This window comes from Mastigoproctus giganteus, chromosome 10 (assembly GCF_048544385.1).
Source record: "Mastigoproctus giganteus isolate SK-2022 chromosome 10, ASM4854438v1, whole genome shotgun sequence".
Classification (NCBI taxonomy): Eukaryota; Metazoa; Arthropoda; class Arachnida; order Uropygi; family Thelyphonidae; genus Mastigoproctus; species Mastigoproctus giganteus.
This window is the reverse complement of record NC_143584.1, coordinates 146,449,277-146,472,133: the sequence shown is the minus strand read 5'-3', so window position 1 is coordinate 146,472,133 and position 22,857 is coordinate 146,449,277. Positions and strand designations below refer to the sequence as shown.

General features: G+C 36.2%; 1 protein-coding gene across 3 annotated transcripts in view; it reads left to right on the top strand.

The window, feature by feature from the left end:
* Nucleotides 1-22,857, top strand: part of LOC150079342 (lanC-like protein 2) — a 168,410-nt gene that overhangs the window by 13,421 nt on the left and 132,132 nt on the right. For 2 of the 3 annotated variants that reach the window (XM_090382537.1, XM_090382538.1), the window contains exons 2-3: nucleotides 4,675-4,779; nucleotides 13,609-13,729. In XM_090382537.1, coding sequence (XP_090238663.1) covers nucleotides 4,675-4,779; nucleotides 13,609-13,729 — 226 coding nt within the window. Of the gene's footprint in view, nucleotides 1-4,674; nucleotides 4,780-13,608; nucleotides 13,730-22,857 lie in introns of those variants that run through there. The other variant, XM_090382539.1, reaches the window with a different exon arrangement.

The following is a 22,857-nucleotide window of genomic DNA, read 5'->3' as shown; positions in this document are numbered from 1 at the left end:
TTCTTGCATGGAATGTTCTTGAGAGAGAGAGAGAGAGAGAGAGAGAGAGAGAGAGAGAGAGAGAGAGAGAGAGAGAAGGGAATCACCAAGAAAGAGAAGAATGATGATATCCAGCTCAGGACCCTGGGTGTGCCAAGCCCATACTCACCAGATGTGAGCCCCCGAGGTTAATTTTTGTTTAATGAAAACATTTCATTTGATATAGTTGATAGCATGAGAAGGAATGGCAAAATAATATTAAATAATGATGGTTCTAAGATTGAAGTGGGAAATTACCAGCCAGTCAATATAACTTCAGTAGTAGGGAAAATCATGGAGACAATGATCAAGGGTGGAATTCAGGATCATTTAGATAGAAATGGAATTTTGAAGGATACACAGCATGGCTTTGTAAAGGAAAAAATCATGTTTAACTAAGCTGGTTAGCTATTTTGACAGGGTCACTCGAGCTGGATTTAGGAAATAATTTCGACATTATTTATTCGGATTTCAGCAAAGCATTTGACCCAGTCTCATATGAGTGGTTACTTTATAAGCTGGAACAGATTGGAATCACAAGGAAAATCCTTAGATGGATAGTAGCATGGCTTCAGGGCAGAAGGTAGAGGGTTGTGATAAATGGTTATTCTTCAGTTTGGGTTATTGTAAGAAGTGGGGTTCTCCAAGGATCAGTATTAGGACCACTGTTGTGTTTGATTTCCCTGACATTGGTGAAGGGATAGAGAGCGTGATGTCTAAATTTGCAGTTAATGTAAAGATTGGTAGAGTAGTTAACGATCACTGCCAAGCAGAGCTTCTTCAGAGTAACCTAGATAGACTTCAAGGATGGTTAGAAAAATGGCAGCTATGCTTTAATGCAGCAAAGTGTAAGGTATTACACCTGGGGAACAGTAACCCCAAAATAACTTATACACTTGGTGGAGTTGAACTAAAGCCAGTAATGGGGGAAAGGGACTTGGGTGTTATGGTGAAGTTAGGCATAAAGTTCTGCAAGCATTGTAGACAGGTTGCAAGGAAGGCCTACTGTGTCCTATCAATGATTTATCGAACAATTGCTAGTAGAGATAAGGACATCATAATCTCATTATATAAGGCTATTGTTAGACCACACTTGGAATACTGTAGTCTTGGCGCATTATGGCCACAGCTGCCAATGCGCCATAAAAAACCAAACCAATCAATCAATCAATCTTGGAATACTGTGTTCAAGTATGGAGACTGCACCTAAAGAAAGACATTGTGCTTCTTGAAAGGGCCCAAAGACAAGTAACTTGCCTGGTGATATCAGCAAAAGGGTATCTATATGAGGAAAGACTGAATATGTGGGTTGCAGAGCTTGGAGACTAGACACCTTAGAGGAGACTTGATTGAGGTGTTTAAAGCTCTGAGAGGCATAAGTAAAATGAATGAGGATGACATTTTCATGGTTATAAGTGATTCTAGAACTAGGGACCAAATTTCAAGTTATGGGGGAGATGTTTAGACTGGATTGCAGGAAGTTTTTTATCTTAGCCAATGATTTATAAATTGCTGGAATAAGTTACCTACATGGGTGGTAGAGGCTGACAGTTTGAGTTTGACAAATTCAAATGTCAGCTGGATAATTACCTATGGGAGGAGGGAAATGCATAAGTTGTCCATTTCCTTGTCTCTTATTAATTAATTATTTTTTAAAAATTTTATTCTTATTATTTTATTTTATTTATTTATTTACTTTTTTTTTTTTCTGGGGCAGCATAAGCCATATACTTCCTTGCACCGTGTGGCCATTGCTAATACTAATACTAGTACTTAATAGTATTGAAACGTTTCCCATGCTAATTTAATTGCAATACAGTGGCTTGCTATGTAGTTCGAAGATCAACATTTGAAAATGATCAAGTTAAGGAATATTCAGTACTGCTTGTAATATTCATGTTACAGGGGGTCCCTGCTATCTGAGTCACCACACTTATGAGGATTTGAAAATTAAAGAATTAAAGCCCTTGAGAAAATTGACCAAGCACTTGAATATTTTTGTGAGAATGACCCTCTTCATGATCGTGAGCAAAAGTTAAGCACAAATTTAAAGACAACTGAATGCTATGGCACAGTTTTATCTGAAAAAATAGGGCAAAAAAAAAAAAAACAAAACCCTGGATTCATTCTTTATTCATAAAACTGAAAAATAGTGTAGCTTCAATAAACTTTTCTTAGCCTTAAATTGTTCAGCATATTATAATAAAAAATGTGTAATAAAATAATTGTCTCATATTTCAGTTCCTTCAATCCATTTTTCACTATGTACAAGTACATAATACACATTATGAAAATTTGGTTCCTGTTTTAAGTGAAATTTTCTGGAACCAATTATCCTCGGATAACAAGGGACCCCCCCCCCTCCTGTATATGCATTTATATGCACTAGTGACTACAATGGCCACAGTATGCATATGTGCAATTGCATATAATCCAAAGTCTAGCAATGAAGCTTCCATTGCAAACTTTGCAGATTTGTTTTTTGGATCATTGTGGTGAGCCCATATAATGTCAACAGGTATGTATCTATTGAAAAATCATATTTTGGCATAATTTGTTGAGATTGTGATGACCTGAGACATATTGAGCTTATGCATCCCATTTTGATGCTTTTGTGATTATATCACCTGTACTTTGAGACATAACTCTTCTGCTTTATTTACAATGCTAGTCTTCTATTGGATATAATCATATCTAGAATTTTTCAACGTTTTTTGATGTTATTGATGTCAGTGGCTTGCGATTTCAATTTGTCTTAACAAGATTGTTGTTTATGTTTGAATTCAGCCCGCAAGCAGCAGAATTAGCAGTTTCATAGTGTTTCTTGCATACCTTCAAATATTTGTTTCAGTGTTAAAATTTTTCCTGCAGATATTTTCCACTTCTACCTACTATATGGCTCAGCAAGACAGAGCATATTAAAATGGCTTGATCCTGTACATCACAATTATCTCTGAATTGCCCTAGGAGCTTTTTGTACATCACCAGTTCAGAGTCTCTATATAGAAGCACATAAACCACCCCTATTCCTTCATCGGCATGCTCTGCTATTAAATTATGCAGCTAAGATCAGAAGTTTCCCACATCATCCTATATGGCAATATATTTTCACACCAAAATGGGATAATTTGTATAAAATAAACCTTTGCAAAATAAACCATGCGGCATTAGATTACACATATCTTGGGGTTTAAATATGGATAACATAACTCCAAATGAAAGCATGGCTACAATGCCATGGGAAATACCATTGGCAAATACGGATAAACATTTCCAACAATGGGGAAAGCATAACCTTCAAAATTGCAATATTAAGCAGATTCATGCAGCTCACTCCTTCCAGTTCTCTTGTTACACTCGGGCGCCTCCATAGCCAGGTGGGAAGGAGCAGCAGTGCGTAGCACATGCTTCTTGATTAGACCGGGGTTCGAGCCCGTCACCACCAAATACGGAGGATGCGGAAAGGTCAGGGAATGACCACCGCATATCCCGGAGCAATATGGCCTTAGTTGCTAATGCTCCAAAAATAACAATAACTTGTTACACTCAAATTTACACAGATGGCTCCAAGACAATCTGAAGTTGGTGCAGCTGAAGTACTGCCAAATTTAACAATATCTCATCAGCTTCCTTTGGAGTGCAGTAGTTACACCGCAGAACTGTACGCTATCCTGATGGCATTAAAGAATGTAAAGCAGTCTTCATACCCTGAAACCATAATCTATACAGACTCCTTAAGTGCTGTATCTGCTCTTCAGCGTAAACTTCCTTTAAGTCACCCCTATTTACAACAAATTCAAATAAATTTAGCACAGCTTCATACAAACAAGCAAGAAATAATCTTCTGTTGGATTTCTGGACACTCTGGAATCACAGGCAACGAAAAAGCAGATTTTTCCACCAAGAATGCTAGTCTCATAACATCAGACATCCAGATACCTTACACCGATTACGAACATGTCATATGAAGTGCCAGAAGCAAAAAATGGCTGTTCATTTGGCAGGAGAACAAAACCAATAAATTGTTTCAAATTAAAAATGATCACAAGCTGTGGCCATCAAGCCTCAGAGGGAAGTTGTACTTTCTCGATTGTGGATTGGGCATATCCACCTAACTGACAGTTACCTACCCACACGGAATGATCCTCCACTATGCAGCAACTGCCAAACTGAACTCACAATAAAACATCTTATTCTTGATTGCCCATTATATTTAAGAGAACAACAAACAGGTTTTCTCTTCACATCTATGTTCCTCTAATCAACTTACTTTACAGAAAATTCTTGGAGACCGACCAGATATAAATGATCTCTTTACTTTCCTGAGAACAATAAACAGATTCCATCTAATCTAAATCCATCTATTTATTAAGCCTGTACCAAATAATATTGTAATAGGTGCATTGTAGTCTTAGTAGCCCTTGCACCAATAAATCAAACCAACAACTTCTTCTACCTATTTCCAATGCTTGGTTGATGCGATGATATGAAGGATTCACCTTATTGAAGAGTATTAATAATTAAAATCTGCGATATGTATTTCTAGAGCATGAAATTTATAGATGTTTCTTGTACTTAAACTGAATCAATGATAATCAGAAATTTAATGCTTCATTAAAATGAAACTATGAAATTCAGTAATTTTTTTGTTTTTAGTTGCTGAAACAGATCAGATTCATAATGTCTGAGTCACGTGAATTTGAGAATACTTTTCCAGACTTTGATGGCAGTAATAGTGTGTACGATTCTACAAGTAAAAAGGTATGCTGAAATTTCATATAACATTGAAAATTTTCTGAATACTTATAAAGACTTTATTTATATATTTTCTAAATATATATGAAATTCTTCCTAAACACATACAAATGATTTTATTTTTATCTGATCTTTTGGTGAGTAAGCATTCTAGCACCTACCACACTTGTGGAGTAAATATTTTTCTGTTTTGTGATTGTTTTGAAAAAGTAATCATAAATTGACTAAATATTACGCATGTAGTCATATTATTTCCCAGATATTGACTGGAATTTGGGGGCTGGTCACTCACACAGTAGCAAGGCTTTTGTGGATTTATTGGATGATTGTTTTCTACATCAGCATGTTCGGGAGGCAACTAGAGGGAGTAATACTCTTGATTTGATTATCAGTAGTGATTCTTCATGCATTAAGAATCTGCAGATAAATGAACCACTTGGTGGCAGTGATCACAGTGTGCTGAAGTGGGAGTTACTCAAAGAGGTAACTACCATTAGGGGTAAAGGGAAGGGGTATTGCTTTCGTAAAGGCGACTACAATGGACTGAGACAGTATTTAAATTCTATACAGTGGGATCAACTGATGATATTGCCAACAGCAAATTCAAAATGGGAAGCATTCAAAGAACTTATCGTGGAAGCTACTAGGCTTTACATACCAACTAAGAAATATTGTTCAAGGTTTAGGCCTAAATGGTTGTCAGATGAACTAATGAGGCATATGGCAGAGAAGAAAAATGCATGGGATACATACAAATTAACACGTGACACGGACGCCTATGATAGATACAAGTTGATCTGTAACCAAGTTACAAAGGAGGTTAGGCAGGCGAAGGCAGATTACGAGAGATCCTTGGCAAGGGATGCGAAGAAAAACAGCAAAGAGTTCTTTACTTATGTAAACTCTAGAAGGAAGGGGATGAATCAGATTGGTCCACTTGAGATCGATGGGTCAACTGTTGATGACCCTGCTCGGGTAGCTAACAAACTAAATGAATATTTTGCATCGACATTCACACATGAGGAGTTATTCAGCGAGGGGAATGCCAGAGGTGTATTCAACTCTAGCAGTAAGCTAGAGAATCTTGTAATAACTGAGAGCAAAGTGGAGGAGAAATTGTTGAAGATAAACACAAGAAAGGCACCTGGGGTGGATGGGATCTATCCAGTTATATTAAAGGAGGCAGCAAGGGAGGTAAGCAAACCCTTAGCCATAATTATGAGAGCTTCCTTGGACTCAGGGGAGGTACCCATTGACTGGAGATGTGCAAATGTGACCCCAATTCACAAAGGGGGATCAAAGGCTGACACAAGTAATTATAGATCTGTGAGTTTAACTTCTGTTCCCGGAAAATTAATGGAGGCACTGGTGAAAGAAGCACTGCAGGATCATCTAGACAAGACTTCAGTTATAGCTAGGACACAGCATGGTTTTGTTAAGGGGAAGTCTTGCCTGACCAATTTGATTGGATACTATGATGCAGTCACAAAAGAACTGGATGCAGGGAATAACTTTGATATTATATACTTGGATCTTAGAAAGGCTTTTGATACTGTTGCACATGGAAGACTGCTGCACAAATTGGAGCAGTGTGGCATTGGAGGCAAGTTGCTGCTATGGATAAAGGGGTGGTTGAGGGGGAGAAGACAGAGAGTGGTAATCAATGGACACTGCTCATCGTGGACTAATGTTATTAGTGGAGTCCCTCAGGGTTCAGTATTGGGGCCTTTATTGTTTTCTGTATTTATAAATGATATTGATGATGGTATATCAGGCTTAATGTCCAAGTTTGCAGACGATACGAAGGTTGGCAGGGTTGTCAAGGACACTACTGACACTATGCTGCTGCAACAGGATTTGGAAAGGTTGAGCAGATGGGCTTCGAGGTGGCAAATGAAGTTTAACATTGACAAATGTAAAGTACTACATATGGGAAACAGCAACCCCAGAGCAACGTATCAACTCTGTGGTACTACACTGACAGTGGTAGAGAATGAAAGGGACCTGGGGGTGGTGGTGCAGGCAGATATGAAGTTCTCTGAGCAGTGCAGACGAGCTGCAAGAGTAGCTCATGGTGTATTGTCAATGATATATAGGAATTTTTCTAGCAGGGATAAGGAGGTGATTATTCCCTTGTATAAGGCAATGGTCAGGCCACACCTAGAGTACTGTATACAGGCCTGGAGGCCTCATTTCAGGAAGGATGTAGAGCTGCTGGAACGAGTACAGAGAAGGGCAACTAGATTGGTGAATGGGACAAAGGGGTTCTCTTACGAAGAAAGGCTTAAGTTTTGCAAATTACAGTGTCTGGAAACTAGGCACCAGCGGGGTGATCTGATAGAGGTGTACAAAGCCTTGAATGGTTTGAGCATGCTCAATGCTGATGGGATTCTTCCTCTAGCTCAGAAAAATCACCTGAGAGGGCATAAATTCAAATTGAGGAAAGACAGATGTAGGATAGATGTGCGGAAATTTGCCTTTAGCCAGCGGGTGGTTGGTGGGTGGAACAGACTTCCATCCCTTGTCGTGGAAGTTGATAGCCTAAATAAGTTTAAGGCTCAGCTGGACAGGTATTTCGAACGAACAGAGGGGTGAAGTGGAAGTGGTTATTTTTATTTATTTATGTTACTTTTTTTTTTTTTTTTTTTTGGCTGATGCTGCATAAGCTTGCTTTCTTGCATCAAATGCCTCTACTAATGCTAATGCTAATTCTAATTTGGTTCTACCAGAATGTGTGATTATATAAAAAATGACAGTCAGCTGCCATTTTAATGTTTCACTTTTGTGTTAGTTTTCTAGTGCAGTTTTCCATGCAAAGTGATGTATGATCAATTTTAAAAAAACAACACAAAAAACAAATTCTTTTAATCAAAAGAAGACCCATCAAAGTTTTTGTTTTATGATTATAAGTTAAGAATTTTTTAAAATTTGATCTTATGCTACTTTTTTTTTCAAGAATTTAAAAGTTGAATTTGAAAGAAATTGAAAAGCTATGCGCATAAATATTTTTAAATATTAATTGTTTTCCTATTTTGACTGTATGGCCAAATATTAGATCAGAATTTATTGTTAGAAATAAAATAAAAATCAATATTTCATTTAAAAAATATTTGAAAATGTTTTAAAATAGTTAAAAATTATAAAATAAACCCTCATTATTATTATTTTTTTTCTTTGCAGTAATATCTGTTTATATATGTATTATTTGTTAAAAGCAGTTGACGTTTGACATTGATATACGCAAGGTACAGGTAAAACCAGTTATAATGTAATGCTCAGGGTCCAAAGAATCAAATCGCGATGTAAGCAGGATCATGTTAGAAAATTCTAGCCATTTTTTGAGCATTCAAACTTCATACGTACCATCAATTATGGTACGTATGAAGTTTGAAGTACCATCAGTTAAATATACATAAACATGATAAACACACACCTTTTGTCACAAAATTAAATCAGTACTCACAAAAACTGCTTTTCTACGTGGTTGTATTGGTTGTATTTGTGTTTTGAAATTAACAAACGATCAAAAATTCGGGAGAAAAAGGAAAACATAATGCACTCCTTTTTACATGCCGGTAACAGATCATTACTGGCATAAAACAACAAAAGGATTGTGTCTTGTTGTTTCATGACTTCTGTGATTTTACATGCATCTAGTGAACTCAGCTGGACAGGTATTTTGAACGAACAGAGGGGTGAAGTGGAAGTGGTTTTTTTTTTTTTTTTTTTTTGGCTGATGCTGCATAAGCTTGCTTTCTTGCATTGGATGCCTCTACTAATGCTAATGCTAACCCTAAAAAAATATTGTATATGTTCAAACACTTTGCAGTAAAGTTACAAATTGTTTATTATTGTTCTTACGGAAATCAAAGGATATTGCAGATTCGTGTTTAACTGAAAATAGCGCCAAGTAAATATTGCCAATTAATCTGAAAATATCATCAAATATCAGCACAAGGAATCCGAAATGTTGATCTTCAGTGACTAAAAACATGTTTCAAATGATGAAAAATGGGAGCCATGCTTGCACCGTGTTATAAGCGGAATTGCATTTTAACAGGTTTCAGCTCCCAGAATAACATACCAGTTAGTTAGTATTCAGTAGTGCAAATGATGAGTGAAAGAAAGCAAGCTTATAAAGTTTGGTACCAATCTTAAAGTAGTGTAGAATGAAAGTGACTCGGAGCAGTACAGACAGTCTGCTGGATAGCTCAAGGAGTTTTGTCAATTATATACAAATAATTTTCCATCAGTGACAAGATGGTGATAATCCCATTGTATAAAGTAATGGTTAGGCCACCCATTGAATACTACATACAGGTCTGGAAGCTTCATTTCAGGGAGGATGTAGATCTGTTGGAACAGGTGTAGATAAGTGCAACAAGATTAGTGAAGAGGGAACAGAAAGGGTATTTTTACCAAATAAGGCTTCACCTTTGCAAATTTCAACACCTGGAAGCGAGGCACCCGTGAGGAGACCTGATTGAAGTGCTTAAGGTTTTAAATGAATTACATAAATGTAAGGATAGCATCATTACTTTATTTACCAGGAAACACATTAGGGGATATAAATTTAAATTGTAAGAGGATGGTTGTAGGATTAATATGGTAGTTTGAATAAACTTAAGGAAAAAAATTTTTTTTTTTTTTGGCTGATACTCTATAAGCTTATCCTTACATCATTTGCCACTACAGGTGACCCACACTTAATGCTGATAATTCGTTCCCGAAAAACAGAGCGCTAAGCAAGCGCCGTATTCCCGTAATGTAACATATATATTTGTGAGTCATGGTCTATGCCATAGGATATTTCCTAATCAATAATAAAAGGTAGCAAAAAGATGCACAAATGTCGGTCAAAATATTTAATATTAAAAATTTGTACATATAAAATATTCTCTATTACATACGTATATAATTATGTGGTAAGTAACTACATTACGTATCAAAATTAAACTTAGAATCACGAATTTATTAATCTGATGGACCTGGGCTGTCGAGTTTTCGTAACTTTGGTCAATTTTGGGTTGTACTTTGGCCGTCTTCCTAATAAACTAAAAGGGGTTTTACTTTAAAATCCCCGTAGCGTTACCACCCAACAATAAACTCAACCAATCCTTCGCCGCTTTTGAAGCCTAGCATGTTTTTTTTTTTTTTTTCTTTCTTTCTTTCAATATGAAACTTCTTTTCGGCATTTGTTTCCAAAAAAAGTCCTGTTTCATCTATGTTAAAAACTTTTTGAGAAGTTTAACACCACTCTTCAATAATTTTTAGTTCTTTTTTGAAAGTTTCGGCTCCTTCTTGATTTGCACTTGCAGCTTCTCCCTGGATTTTAAATCTGTCTTACCAGCCCTTACTAGTTTTAAATGGTTCCACCTTTTTTTTTTTTTTTTTAAAGGTGAGCTTTCTTCAGATCATCGTATAGGCTAATCGCTTTTTCTTTAATAATATTTAACTTAACGGAATTGTGCGTTAGATATTATCTTCAATAAAATTATTTAGAAGTCTCTCCATTTCAATTATAATAGCTGGCCTAGTTGTGCGTTAGATATTATCTTCAATAAAATTATTTAGAAGTCTCTCCATTTCAATTATAATAGCTGGCCTAGTTACTTGTAGTGGAACAGCTGTTTTTCCCGCTGCTAAAATTAATTCTTTATTTTTTATAATTGTTCTTACAGTTGAACCCGCCAGTACTAAATTATTGCACACATCCACTTGTTGAATGGAATCGATTTGCTTCAAAACGTATAATTTAATTTTCAAATTCAGTATTTTTCTTACCTTAGTAGGCTTCGCACCGCATCCAGATATTGTTCCTTTTTAATTCTTAACCACCATTATTAATCTTCAAAAATGTAACTGTGTTGCATTAATTATGATACAACGTTCGAGTAAACTGTCTGTTATGGACGATGTCTAACACTGTACCGAGTGATGACTAGACTTCGGATAAATGCATATAACGCAAATATTACAAGCAATATACTTGATCATTTTTTTTAAAATATTGATCTTGGAACTACATAACAAGTCACCATAGTACAATTAAATTAGCGTGGGAGAAAATTTCACTGAGCTTGGGAAACTTTGCTATTCGTTTTCAAGCTATCGACTACATCAGATGAAATGTTTTCATTGAACATGCCAAAAATTCAATCTGTATGCAGGTAAAAGAGCGTTAGAGTGAGATATGGGTTATAATATAAAAACAGCATTATAGCAAATCAGCGTAGAGCAAACCGCGTTATAACGAGGGCCTGCTGTATTAATACTAATAAAAAAAATTTCCACTCAAGTCTTGTCTATACACTATTCTATGTGATCAAACAATACAATGTATAAGCAGGCTTTGGAATTTTTTTTATACTAATGCCGTAAAAAATATGTATTAGTCTTCCATGATAGTACCTTTTTTATGGGTGGAGAAAGTGTTAATTTGCAAAGTTCTTCAAAACTGTTTTGCTATAGTTCCTAGGTGCCACTTTAAGTAGTTAATTAAGAGTTCATTATTATACTTGTAAATTTGTTACTCATTCTCAATGTGTTTTTAATGTTTCATTTATAGCTTTTTGGCTGTCTTTTTAGCATACTTTCTATCCTTTGATTTCTAATATGTAATCCTTATTATCATAAAAGCAGTGTGACTTTTTTTGTTGTTTATAGTAAACTGTCGTCTTTCTCATACTTTAACTACAAGAGTTGTACTGAAAGTAATGCCTTTTGATCTATTAATTTACAATAATATTTTTCTAATCTGCAAATAATGCCCCCAGTCAAACTGAAAACATTTACACTATTGTTTATCCTAGTGCTAAAATGTGATTTGGTAAACTATCAAAATATATTACTGCTCATTTCCATTCTTTTCAGCTTCATTATCCTCTGCTAAATGGTGGGGAATCCAGTTAGCCCATTATTTTCTGAAATCCTGAAGTATTTTGGTTGTTTCCACAACATTTTGTCTATCAGATGTTTTAAACAATTTTCCTGACAGTGATTCATGTCTACAATATCATATTTTCATTGTTTCATTTTCAGCAGCATTCCAGGTCTCTGTTTTTTGTTGATGCCTATTATTTCTCTGTGCTGAAATTTCTTCATCCATCCATGCATCCTTGGACATTACTGACACCATTTGTAACTTACCATATACTTGTTCTTAGTAATTTTTGGTGCATCAGCTACTCAGGCCATGGTGCACCAGTATCTGTATAAGTGTATTGATGCAACCAATTTTTATGCTGTGCTGGCTGAAAAAACCTACTCCCTCTGTCTGAGATTAGCTAACTACCACCTTAATTGAAGAGAACATTGAGATTCGAACTCAAATTTATCCAAGCGAATAGCAAATAATAAAACCACTATATCACCGAGAACTTACAACACGCATTAGTCAGGCTGTTACAGATGTCAGTAGCATTCCTCTTTGGAAAAGAATTCAGTAATGTCTTATCATGTTTTAGCTTAATATTCATGGTTAATCTTAAGAGATCTAGAAAGAAAAAATATACGCTACTTATGTAACACTTTGATGTGTTGAAATAGAAATTAATTTTAAGATCACAAAGGTATGCATTGCTTGCTGAGATGACCTTGTTTCCTTTGCAGCATGTGCTTTTGCATTGCTCGATTTGTGAAATTCTTTTTATCCAAAATGATAGGCATTTAAACAGCCTGTAAAACTGCTGAAGGGCAGTTTTACAGGCTGTTGACATAAACTGTCAAAGTTGTCGATAACGTTTTGACTAACCCTGTATTTCCATAAATTGTCTATTTTGTTGGCACCATTTTGGATTAATCTTTCATTAGAGGGTGCTATGGGTGTTTGGGGTTGATAACTGAAGGAGTTCTGCTTTGCTTTCTTTTTGTCTTTCATTGGGTAAGCATTTCATTTGTTAGTGGTTTGCATACAATGGGACCACAGCTTTCCAATTCAGCCTTTTGGCAAGTTTAGAAATTATTGAAATGGTATGTCTTTTGTTTCAGCCACTTTTTCCTTCTGGTTACTGACAAGGTGGGCCCCCAGCAGATGAAACCTTTTTTATTCTATTGTATATTTTAATAGTATTCTATCATTTATCTTTTGACTCTTTAGTTCATAAATCGAGCAGCACAAAAACAAAGGAAATAAGGGCCTCTTAGCAAGCAATGTACACTTTCATTATTCCAAAATAATTTCTTTCTATTTCAGCACAGCACAATGTTATGTAAATAGATTGTAATTCCCGTATTTGCTCTCTTTGTTCACACAATTTTGAAAAAAAAAAAAAAAAATTTGCACACCTTAAGGAAGAAGATTATTTACTTTTCAAATACATCATTTACTTTTAATAGCATTCTCCCAAGGACCTATTGAATGGGCGCACTGCCCAGTGAATTTAACTGACCGCCCAGCTAAAATTTAAATGATTCTTGTACTGCTCACTGATCTCAATCAATATTAATTTGAACATACTATGCAATGTATTACACTTTCCCACCTGGCTACTTCATAATGCCACCTGGCTGGAAAAATTTTCTGGAGAGAACACTATTTAACTTTCATACAAATAGCAGCAACAAATCATTGGTATGGAAATTAATGATCACAGGCATTACTTTTAATACAACCCTCATAAAATTTCTTTGACTAGAAATTAGTACTACTAATTGTATTATCAGGGATATGTTTATGAGCTCTGTTGATTTTGGTTGTCGGGTTTATTATTACAATTAACTGAATGATAAAGACGGTCTTTCCAATACAACAAGTTCAGGTTAACTAATTGAAACTGCAAAAATATTTAAGCTAACACAATATATCTAACATGTAAAACATTTGTTTTTGAATAGTTAAAGAAGCATATTGAAAAGTCCCTACAAACTAATGTACATCTTTTACTGCAAAGGCTGGAACATGGTTTAAGCAGTGATGTCAACTGGCATGACTGTTCAGTTTACACAGGCACTTCAGGTAGGCTTATTTATTTGTTTATTTCATTTTCTGTTGTTAATATCAAAATTTTTGTGAATTTCTCTCTCTTCTCTCTCTCTCTCTTTCACTCACACACAAGCTATATTACTGCAGGTTTATTGTAATTTTATTTCATTATTGATTGATCCTGATCTCTGACTCAAAAATTATCTTTAAGAAATTATTTATTTATGTATTTATTTCAGTTAATGTCAAAACTTTTGTGACTCTCTCTCTCTCTCTCTCTCTCTCGCGCGCGCACACACACACACACACACACACACACACACACACACACACACACACACACACACACACACACACACACACACACACACACACACACAAGCTACATTACTGCAAGTTTATTGTAGATATTCTGTTATTGATTTAACCTGATTTTATTAAGTAAGTTTTTAGGCACTCCATTTTATATATATCAATAAATATTTTTATAAGTCAAAATGTATTCAGTCACATTTCATTCAGTATATACTGATTGTAAAATATTAAAAGAAGAGATAAATTTAAATGTGAATATCTTAAAAACCATGAGATACATCCCTTTCCCTCCTCTTTCCCATTTAGTCCCAGATGCTAGATGAAGTTCTCTCTTTCCTCCTCACCCTTTAAGTATTGAAGGAATTTATTGACAGTGCTGTTGAATAGCCGTCTTATTTGCTGTATCTCAGAAATTATGTTGATGCCTGTAGATTGCATTTGTATATGCCTGGTTTGCCTGTTTCAGCAAAAAAAAAAAAAAAAAAAAGGAAAAAATAACCTGAGATCAACTGGCTCAACTAAAAATATTCAGCTGTGATTTTCAGAAAAACTTATGATATAAATTGCTAATATACAGAATAATGTTCATTAATGTATTAATGTATACAGAATTCTGTATACAAATATACAGAATTAAAAGAATTAACTAAGCTTTCAGTAAATTATATTTTTCTTTCCCGAAAAAGTCAAGACTCTCTCCAAAGCAAAAGAATGTTTCTTTTGAATGCTTACATATTGGATTAGATTGAATGCACTGTTACCTGTGATATTGAAGAGACTAGCATACTCATGGAAATACAGTTAATAAAATCCTTGGAATCATCTGATTAAAGAAAAAGAATAAGAAGTGTGTAATGTAACTTTATCTCGCATTTAGAACATATGTTGACTTAAACACCTCATAAATTTTCATTTCATTGTTAATCAAAAATCAGGTTTAAGTAAGAGAGCTATGCACTATATTGGGGATGAGCAAAAATGGTTTAGGTAAAAAAAAAATTAAAACATTTTTAAAAAATAGTTTAGGCAAAAGTAATGGTACAAAGTGCATTCATTTTATAAGGTCTCCAATTATTTCTCACAAAATAATCAAAGTATATGCATAGTACTGTTTTTAGTCTAACTGCTAATTAGTTCTGAATATTTTCAGAAAATGGCAGCACAGTGCAGTGTGTCACATTGATTGCAGTGCCCTAAAACGGTATACTGTGTTTATAATGCTTAAAACGGCATCCTTCAATCATTAGGAAGACACACACACACACTAAAAGACAGTCATATCAACTTGTATAAAGCAGTGCTAACTCAAGATGTTGCAGTGAATAGATCTTTCTTTTTCTTTGTTGTCACAATGGATGAGTCATGGGCTCCACTCTAATCAGAAATGAAACATCACTCTGTCCAATGGAAACACACTGATTCACCTCCACCCAAAATGTTCCATGTTGCTGCAAGTGCAAAGAAAATGATGATTGATGTTTTCTGGGATATTGGTGACATCAGGATTGGATTAAGGATGAAAGAGGCCCCCAGCCATATTTAAATTTGAGGCCCTGTTTAACACACACACACACACACTACCTTGCCATTAATATCTGGACACCCCTCCATGGATAGGGAAACAGGGCCTGTGCATGCAACACGTCACAGAACCTGCTATAAATATGCACACTGGGCTTCAAACAGACAATTGCAAAAATGGGCGTGCAAGATGACATGTTCAACAGAATTACCTCAACAGTTGAACAGAATTGATCACATCAACTAATGCTAGACAAATATAATCGCAAACGCAATAAGATGGAATTTACTACCCGTTTATTCATAGATAATATTAACAGAAAAGCCTAATAAACCAGAAAGTGAAAATTGTATTTTTTTTTTTGTTTTATGGTCATGACTTCCAGAAATGTGCTTTAGAAAAATATCACAAAGATGTTAAAAACTGATTCTTATAACCTAACATAGCAATAAACGGTGGTGTTTGTCTGGTTATTTTTGAAACAACTTCCTCATTCTACGTTACCTGTTCAGACAGAATCTTTTTCTGGTTCGCTCAATGTAAAGTGTTTTAATTGGTAAGCATTGCTTTTGCTGACTTAATATTTCTTGTCTATATAAAATGTATGTTTAATTAGTGCCTAAAATGAAGAAAGCTACAACAAAAAAAAAAAAAAATTTAATTTAGAGAAAAAATTAAAAATCGTTAAGGAGTTAGAAAATGGTGAAAAGGTTGTGACATTGGCCAAGAAATGCAGCATAAATGATTCTAGCATTCATTGAGTTAGAAAATGGTGTAAAGGTTGTGACATTGGCCAAGAAATGCAGCATAAATGATTCTAGCATTCAAAGAATTAGGGAAATGCTGAGAAAATTAAATGTTCAGTTATCTGTTCCGCATCATTGGCTGCAAAAAGCACTACAAAAGTGAGAAATCCTATAATAGAGAAAACTGAAAAATTAAAAAAAAACTGATAGAAGATCTTAATCAAAAAAGAATGCCTCTTAGTTCAGATAGTATTCGCACCAAAACTCTGCAAATTTTTAATTGCTTACAAGAAGCCGGTCCATCCAATTCAGACATCTTTCAGGCCAGTAAGGGGTGGTTTGAAAATTTTAAAAAACGTCAGTCTTCACAATCTAAAATTAATGGGCAAAGCAGCCAGTGCAGATATGGAAGCTACTTCTTTGTATCCAAAAACTTTAAAGGATGTTATTGCAACTGAGGGCTATCTAGCAAGTCAAATGTTTAATGCTGATGAGAATGGCTTATTTTAGAAGCGTATGCCAAGCCGAACATTCATTTCAAAAGAAGAGAAAACTGCCCCAGGTTTCAAAGCTGCAAAAAATAAGTTAACACTTTTGTTATGTGGCAATGCAGAGGGCAACTTTAAGTGTAAACCACTTTTAATTTATACATCAGAAAATCCTTGTGCTTTTAAAGGGATATCAAAAAGCTCCTTACCAGTTCATTGGAAATCAAGAAAAAAAGCCTAGATGACAGCTAAAATATACTCGTATTATGCCGTCATACACCAACTGTATTAAAATTATGGTTTGTACTGTTTAAAATATTGAAATGACTAGATAGAACAAATAAAGTTTAATTGAATAAATAATTACAATGTATAAAATATAATATTAAACTGCAGGATACTATTTACAATAAAATATATTTAAAAAAAACAATTAAATTAAAATACTAGATAATAAAAGGGCTAAAAATACACCATAGCTTTCAAAGGCATCTGCCTCCTTTTTCAACAGTAAAGTTTTATCGTACAGCACATCCTTAAATATCAGCAGGCTCATGGCTCATGGCACGTGGTTCCACAGGAGTATGGGCAGTATTCTCCTCATGTGTACTGGAACCGGAAATGGCTCGGGAGCATGCCAGGTGGAACTGTTCATCACATCCAATGATCACTGCCTCAAAGAGGGGATGAATATGTATTCCCCTGTCTCTATTAATAGTACTGTTGCCGGAGGAACAGATCCGCAAGCTCTCGAGCCACTTGCGATCCCAAAATCTATGCTCCCTGTCGACGATAACAGCTCCATCTGGGGAGATGTATTTTTAGCACTTTTATTATCTAGTATTTTAATTTCATTGTTTTTTGTAAATATATTTTATTGTAAATAGTATCCTGCAGTTTAATATTATATTTTATATATTGTAATTATTTATTCGATTAAACTTTATTTGTTCTATCTAGTCATTTCAATATTTTAAACAGTACAAAACCATAATTTTAATACGGTTTGTGTATGACAGCATAATATGAGTATGAATATTCCCAACCCCAGAGGCCTATTTGAAGATGACAGCTAAAATCTTCAACAATTAGTTTTTAAATTGCTTTTGTGTTGAAACAAAAAGATATTGCCTGAAGAAGAGCATAGTATTCAAAATCTTGCTCATTCTTGATAATGCACCCGGTCATCCTGCACATTTGTTTGATCTACACCCAGATGTGAAAGTTTCTTCCAGCGAATACAAGTGTGATAATTCGGCAGATGGACCATGGTGTTATAGCTTCCTTTAAACTTTATTACAGTAGAACGTCAGTTATCAGGAATAATTTGAAAGCCTGATCTTTTTTTTTTATATTAACGGTATTACAGTAAGCTCTGGTTATAGTATATAGTGTGTTTAAGGTCTAACAGCACCAGGGGTTTCCCCCATCTCCATGTTGTTTACATTGTCGTGTGATACAGTACACTGGAAAGGGCAAAGATTTAAAAGTGTATGGATATTGTGGTGCGTAGTGTCGTGTACCATTGTTCTTCTGGCCATTTAGCCGCTGGGACCCTGGTGGATCCCAAAGTTGCTCACACTAAGCCCCGTGGAGGCAGATCAGGTGCACCAGTAATTTGTTTTACTCTGGCAGGTTCTGCCACCTAATTTCCTGAGATTTCAGTGGCTAGGGCCTTAAAAAAAAAAAAAAAAAATTGGGGAGATAATGCTAGAATTGGAAAAGCCTGGTGAATGTGGTTTAATTTTGTCAAATTTAAATTTGGACGTGTGGAACGTGCGCTAGTGTACAGACAGAGTAGGGGAGAGAGACTTAAGGCTGGGGGGAAAAGTCAGAAGTATAGAGACGAAAGAGAAGATGACTCCAGTGATGTCCATTGGGGCATGTCCATGCCCCACCAGGAGAAAGTGGGGGTGGCGGGGAAGGAAGGAGACAACAGATCGTCCCCTCCCTTCCCCCTACCAGGATAGGGAAAGAAAGTGGGTGAGGCTAGGTGCCCTACCCAGATAGCCAACTGGCAAGGTGGCAGCTTAGCTGCATTCCAAGTCTTGGTTTTCACAATGTGTCCAGCCAGGGCTGCTCAGGCTGTTTTAGTGCAGGGTTCATAGTGATGAGGTTGTTCTGGTCATGCTATGTGGTTGGCAAGTTTCTTGGTTGCGGTAGGGTTCTGCACCTTGTGAACAAGTCTTGGGCAAACTTTGTGAATGGTTTGTAGTTCTGTTCGTCATCAAGTAGGCAGTGTTCCTGGGATTGTACTGGAGCTGAGTGATGAGAAGGGCTCGGAGATCTTCGTACAGATGGCAGTTGAACATCAAGTGGTCGCAGGTTTCTTGGGAGCCACGTGCACATAGGGGGTTGTTTTCAATGCGTAGTATGGGAGTTTGCTGTGGATGGTGCCACGTCCAGTTAGAAGATAGGTAGTTTGTAGTGCTGGTGAAAGCCAGGTCGGGGAATGGGGAAATATTCTGTCATTGCCCGGTATAAATTTTCGAGTTATTTCTCCTTTGGTGGAAGTTGTCCACCTTTCCTGCCAAATTTGTTGTAGGTAGGTCAAAAGTCTTCTTTTCTTGTTGGATCTGTTGTATGGTCGATATAGGTAGCAGGTTTGTCCCTACTGAGTTGGTAGAGCATTCCAACATGTGTGACCTCCAGGTCAAGGGGTAGCAATCCTGCAGTGCTTGCATGCTAACCGTGTTACATGCCCTGGTATTGTTAAGAAGAATTGGCCTGTAAATGGACTCCAATTTTCTCTTATTGACTACGGTGGAGGCCTTTAGTGAAACCACGCCCCAGAGGCGTAAGTGATTGTGGGAATGAATACGGCTTTATTGATCCAGCGTGCATTTTTTCAAAACCCAGTCTCGGCGGGTCACCTTAGCCACCATTGCCGTGTAGGGTCCTGATCTTTCTTTGTATATAGTTCAGGTGTGGGAGGAAGGATAGGTTCTTATCTATTACTATTCCTAGGTGCTTTAGTTCAGTGACAAGTTTGACTGTAATGCCATGGATCTTGATTTGTGGTGGTCTGTTGGCACCAGGGAGCCTTTTAGCAAGATGGATTGAGATTTTGTGGGCGATATTGTGAGGTGGAGTCGTACCCAGTCCATAAGGGTGGTGAGGGTGCGATTTGCATAGGTTTCAAGTTGAGCCCTTGAGTCAGCGGCCAATATTAGTGACAGATCATCTGCATAAGCCTGAGTGCGGACCTCCCCAAAGTCCATACCCAGGAACTCATCCAGGACATAGTCCAGAGCAGCGAGCCAAGAACCGAGCCCCGGGGACAACCTCGGTGGTTATAGTGGTAACGTTTGAAAATTGAATTTTGATTATAATAAGCGAAAGATCAAGTTTACTACCCATTTATAACATTGTACAAACAAAAAGCCCAATAAACGGAAAACTGCAAATTGTTTTTATTGTTTTATGGTTGTGGCCTCTAGAATTCTATATGAACTTCAGAACTGTGCTTTAGAAAAATATCACAGACTACTGGGTTTTCTTGGAAACCATGAGTCAATTTCAGATTAGTTTAGCTCCAGATTCGGTAAGGATAATATCGGCTTGAAACTGTGTGATTTATTATTTTTCTCAATTTTTTACAGTAAAATGTGAATGAAAGAAAAGTGTAATTTTAGCATTGCAACAAAAAACGGAAATTATTAATAGAATTAGAAAAGGAAATTTTGGAAATTTCTCCAAAGAGTTTAATGTGGGGACTTCAACAATTTACGACATCAAGAAAAATTCCAATGCTATGACAGAATTTGTGTAGATTATGGATAGTGAAGGAGGATCTAGCATGAAAAAGACTGTCAAAACCTGAAAATGCCGCTTTAGAGAGCACTTTATTTGTGGTTTCTTCAGAAGCGAAATTTAGGTGAACCAGTGTCTGGCTCAATATTGGGTGAAAAAGCATTGGATTTTAAGGTTCCAAAATTATGAGCTAATGAAGATTTTAAGGCAAGCACGGGATGACTGAAAAACTTTAAACTAAGACATGGTATTTGTGAACTAGATATTCAAGACGAGAAACTTTCTGTAGATGAATTTGCAGCAGTGTCCTTGTAAGCTTGCTTTAGTTATAGAAAATTAAGAGAAAGAAAATGTTTATAATGTTGATGAGACGAGCTTATTATGGAGATCATTACTAAGAAAAACCTTAGCCACTAAAATAGAAATGCCTGCACCAAGTTTTAAGATGAGAAAAGAGTGAGTTACAGTTGCTATGTGTAAAAATGCCACTGGGATGCACAGATTGTCCATGCTCATTATCGGCAAGTCGAAAAAACTGAGAGCAATTAAAAATCTTTCAAATTTTCCTATTTTATATAAAAAAATCATAAAAATGCCTGGGTGGATGTTTCTGTTTTCCGAGATTGTTTTATAATTTTTTTTATTTAATTAATCTTATTTAAATTAATCGTAAGGTAAGATTAAATTTATTTTTGTTAGATTAACTTAGATTTATTAGATTAAATTTATTTAATCTTACCGGAAAATTTTCCTATTCGATTATCCGGAAAATTTGTTAGTTTAGAGCTGTACCCTCGAAAATTTGCCATAGTTTTGCCGATGATAGCATATTGCATTCCACTTTCCATTTTGAAAAACCTTGCCCTACTCAATCAGCTTCAACTTCTCGAACATCTGCTACCAATTTCTTAAATACCAATCTCCAGTGGGGCAAAGACAACTTAGTTGATTTCAATCCTTCTAAAACTCAGTCTTGTCTTGTATCTCGCAAAAAGGATTCTTCTGTTCCTATGCTTACCTTTGGTGACACTCCGATTTCTAGGCAAAATGATATATCTCTTTTGGGGATTACCCTGACTTCTAATCTCTCTTGGCACAAGCACATTGGAAATATTGCTTCCTCTGCATCTAAAAAACTTGGTTTTCTCTTTCGCTCTTGCCTTTACTTTTCTTCCAAACAGCTATTCACCCTGTACAAATCACAAATCCACCCTACCATGGAATATTATCCCACATCTGGGGCAGTGCCCCCTAAACCTCTCTCAGGCTTCTAGATTCCATTCAGAAGAGGGCAGTTCACGCCTCCGTAGCCAGGTGGGCAGGAGCAGCAGTGCATAGCACACGCTTCTTGATTAGACCGGGGTTCGAGCCCGAGACCACTAAATGCGGAGGTCAGGGAATGACCACCGCATATCCCCGGAGCAATATGGCCTTAGTAGCTAATGCTCCTAAAAACCAAATAACAACAACAACAACTGAACACGTGATGCAACCAGCCAACATTCTTTTACTGTCCAACTTCAAACTCACAGAACCAATGTTTCTTCTTCCTCATTTATTCATTCAACTTTTGTTTTCTGGAACAACCTTCCTTCATACGTATTTCCTGAAAATTAACAACTACAGAAGTTCAAGTCTAATGTCAACAAATATCTTCTTCTTTCGTCTTCTCAACCTCCAACCCAAGCACGGTACTAAGTATATAGGTTCTAATACCTCTCATGTTAGGGGTTTTCATAAAAAAAAAAAAAAAAAAAATACGAGAACACTTGTATTGTCGTCAATAAAATTAAGTGAATTCGAACTGCGGATTAGGACAAGTAACACTGACATAATAGGGCTTATGGACACGGGATGCCACTCGGAGGTAGGGGGTGATAAGTTTCAGTACAGTATTTATAATGTATTTAGGAAGCATAGGCCAAAAGCCGACCAGGCTAGCCGGGTGGGTAAAGTGCCTGCCTGGCAACCCTAAGGTCGCAGGTTCGAATCCCGCCTCAGGCTTGGATCAGAGTAGTGCAAAAACTTTGGGAGGTGCATTATGGCCACAGAAGCCGATGCGCCAACAGCTAACAAAGAAAAAAAAAAAAAAAAAATTCCTGGTATTCCTGTGTGCCCTGGGATCCAGTAAAAAGTGACACTCTGCCTATTTTTATGAAGATCCGATATTTGAGTTGTTATTTGATTTATCAATGGATGTGGAGAGCGAGAATTGCCATGGAGGGCTGTCACTGCACTTAAAGAGTCTGTATAGATTATAATCTTCAGAGTGAAGTTATTAGCAATCAAAGTCAAACCCATCTTAATGGCATAATGTTCTTAAATAAATAGTAGTCC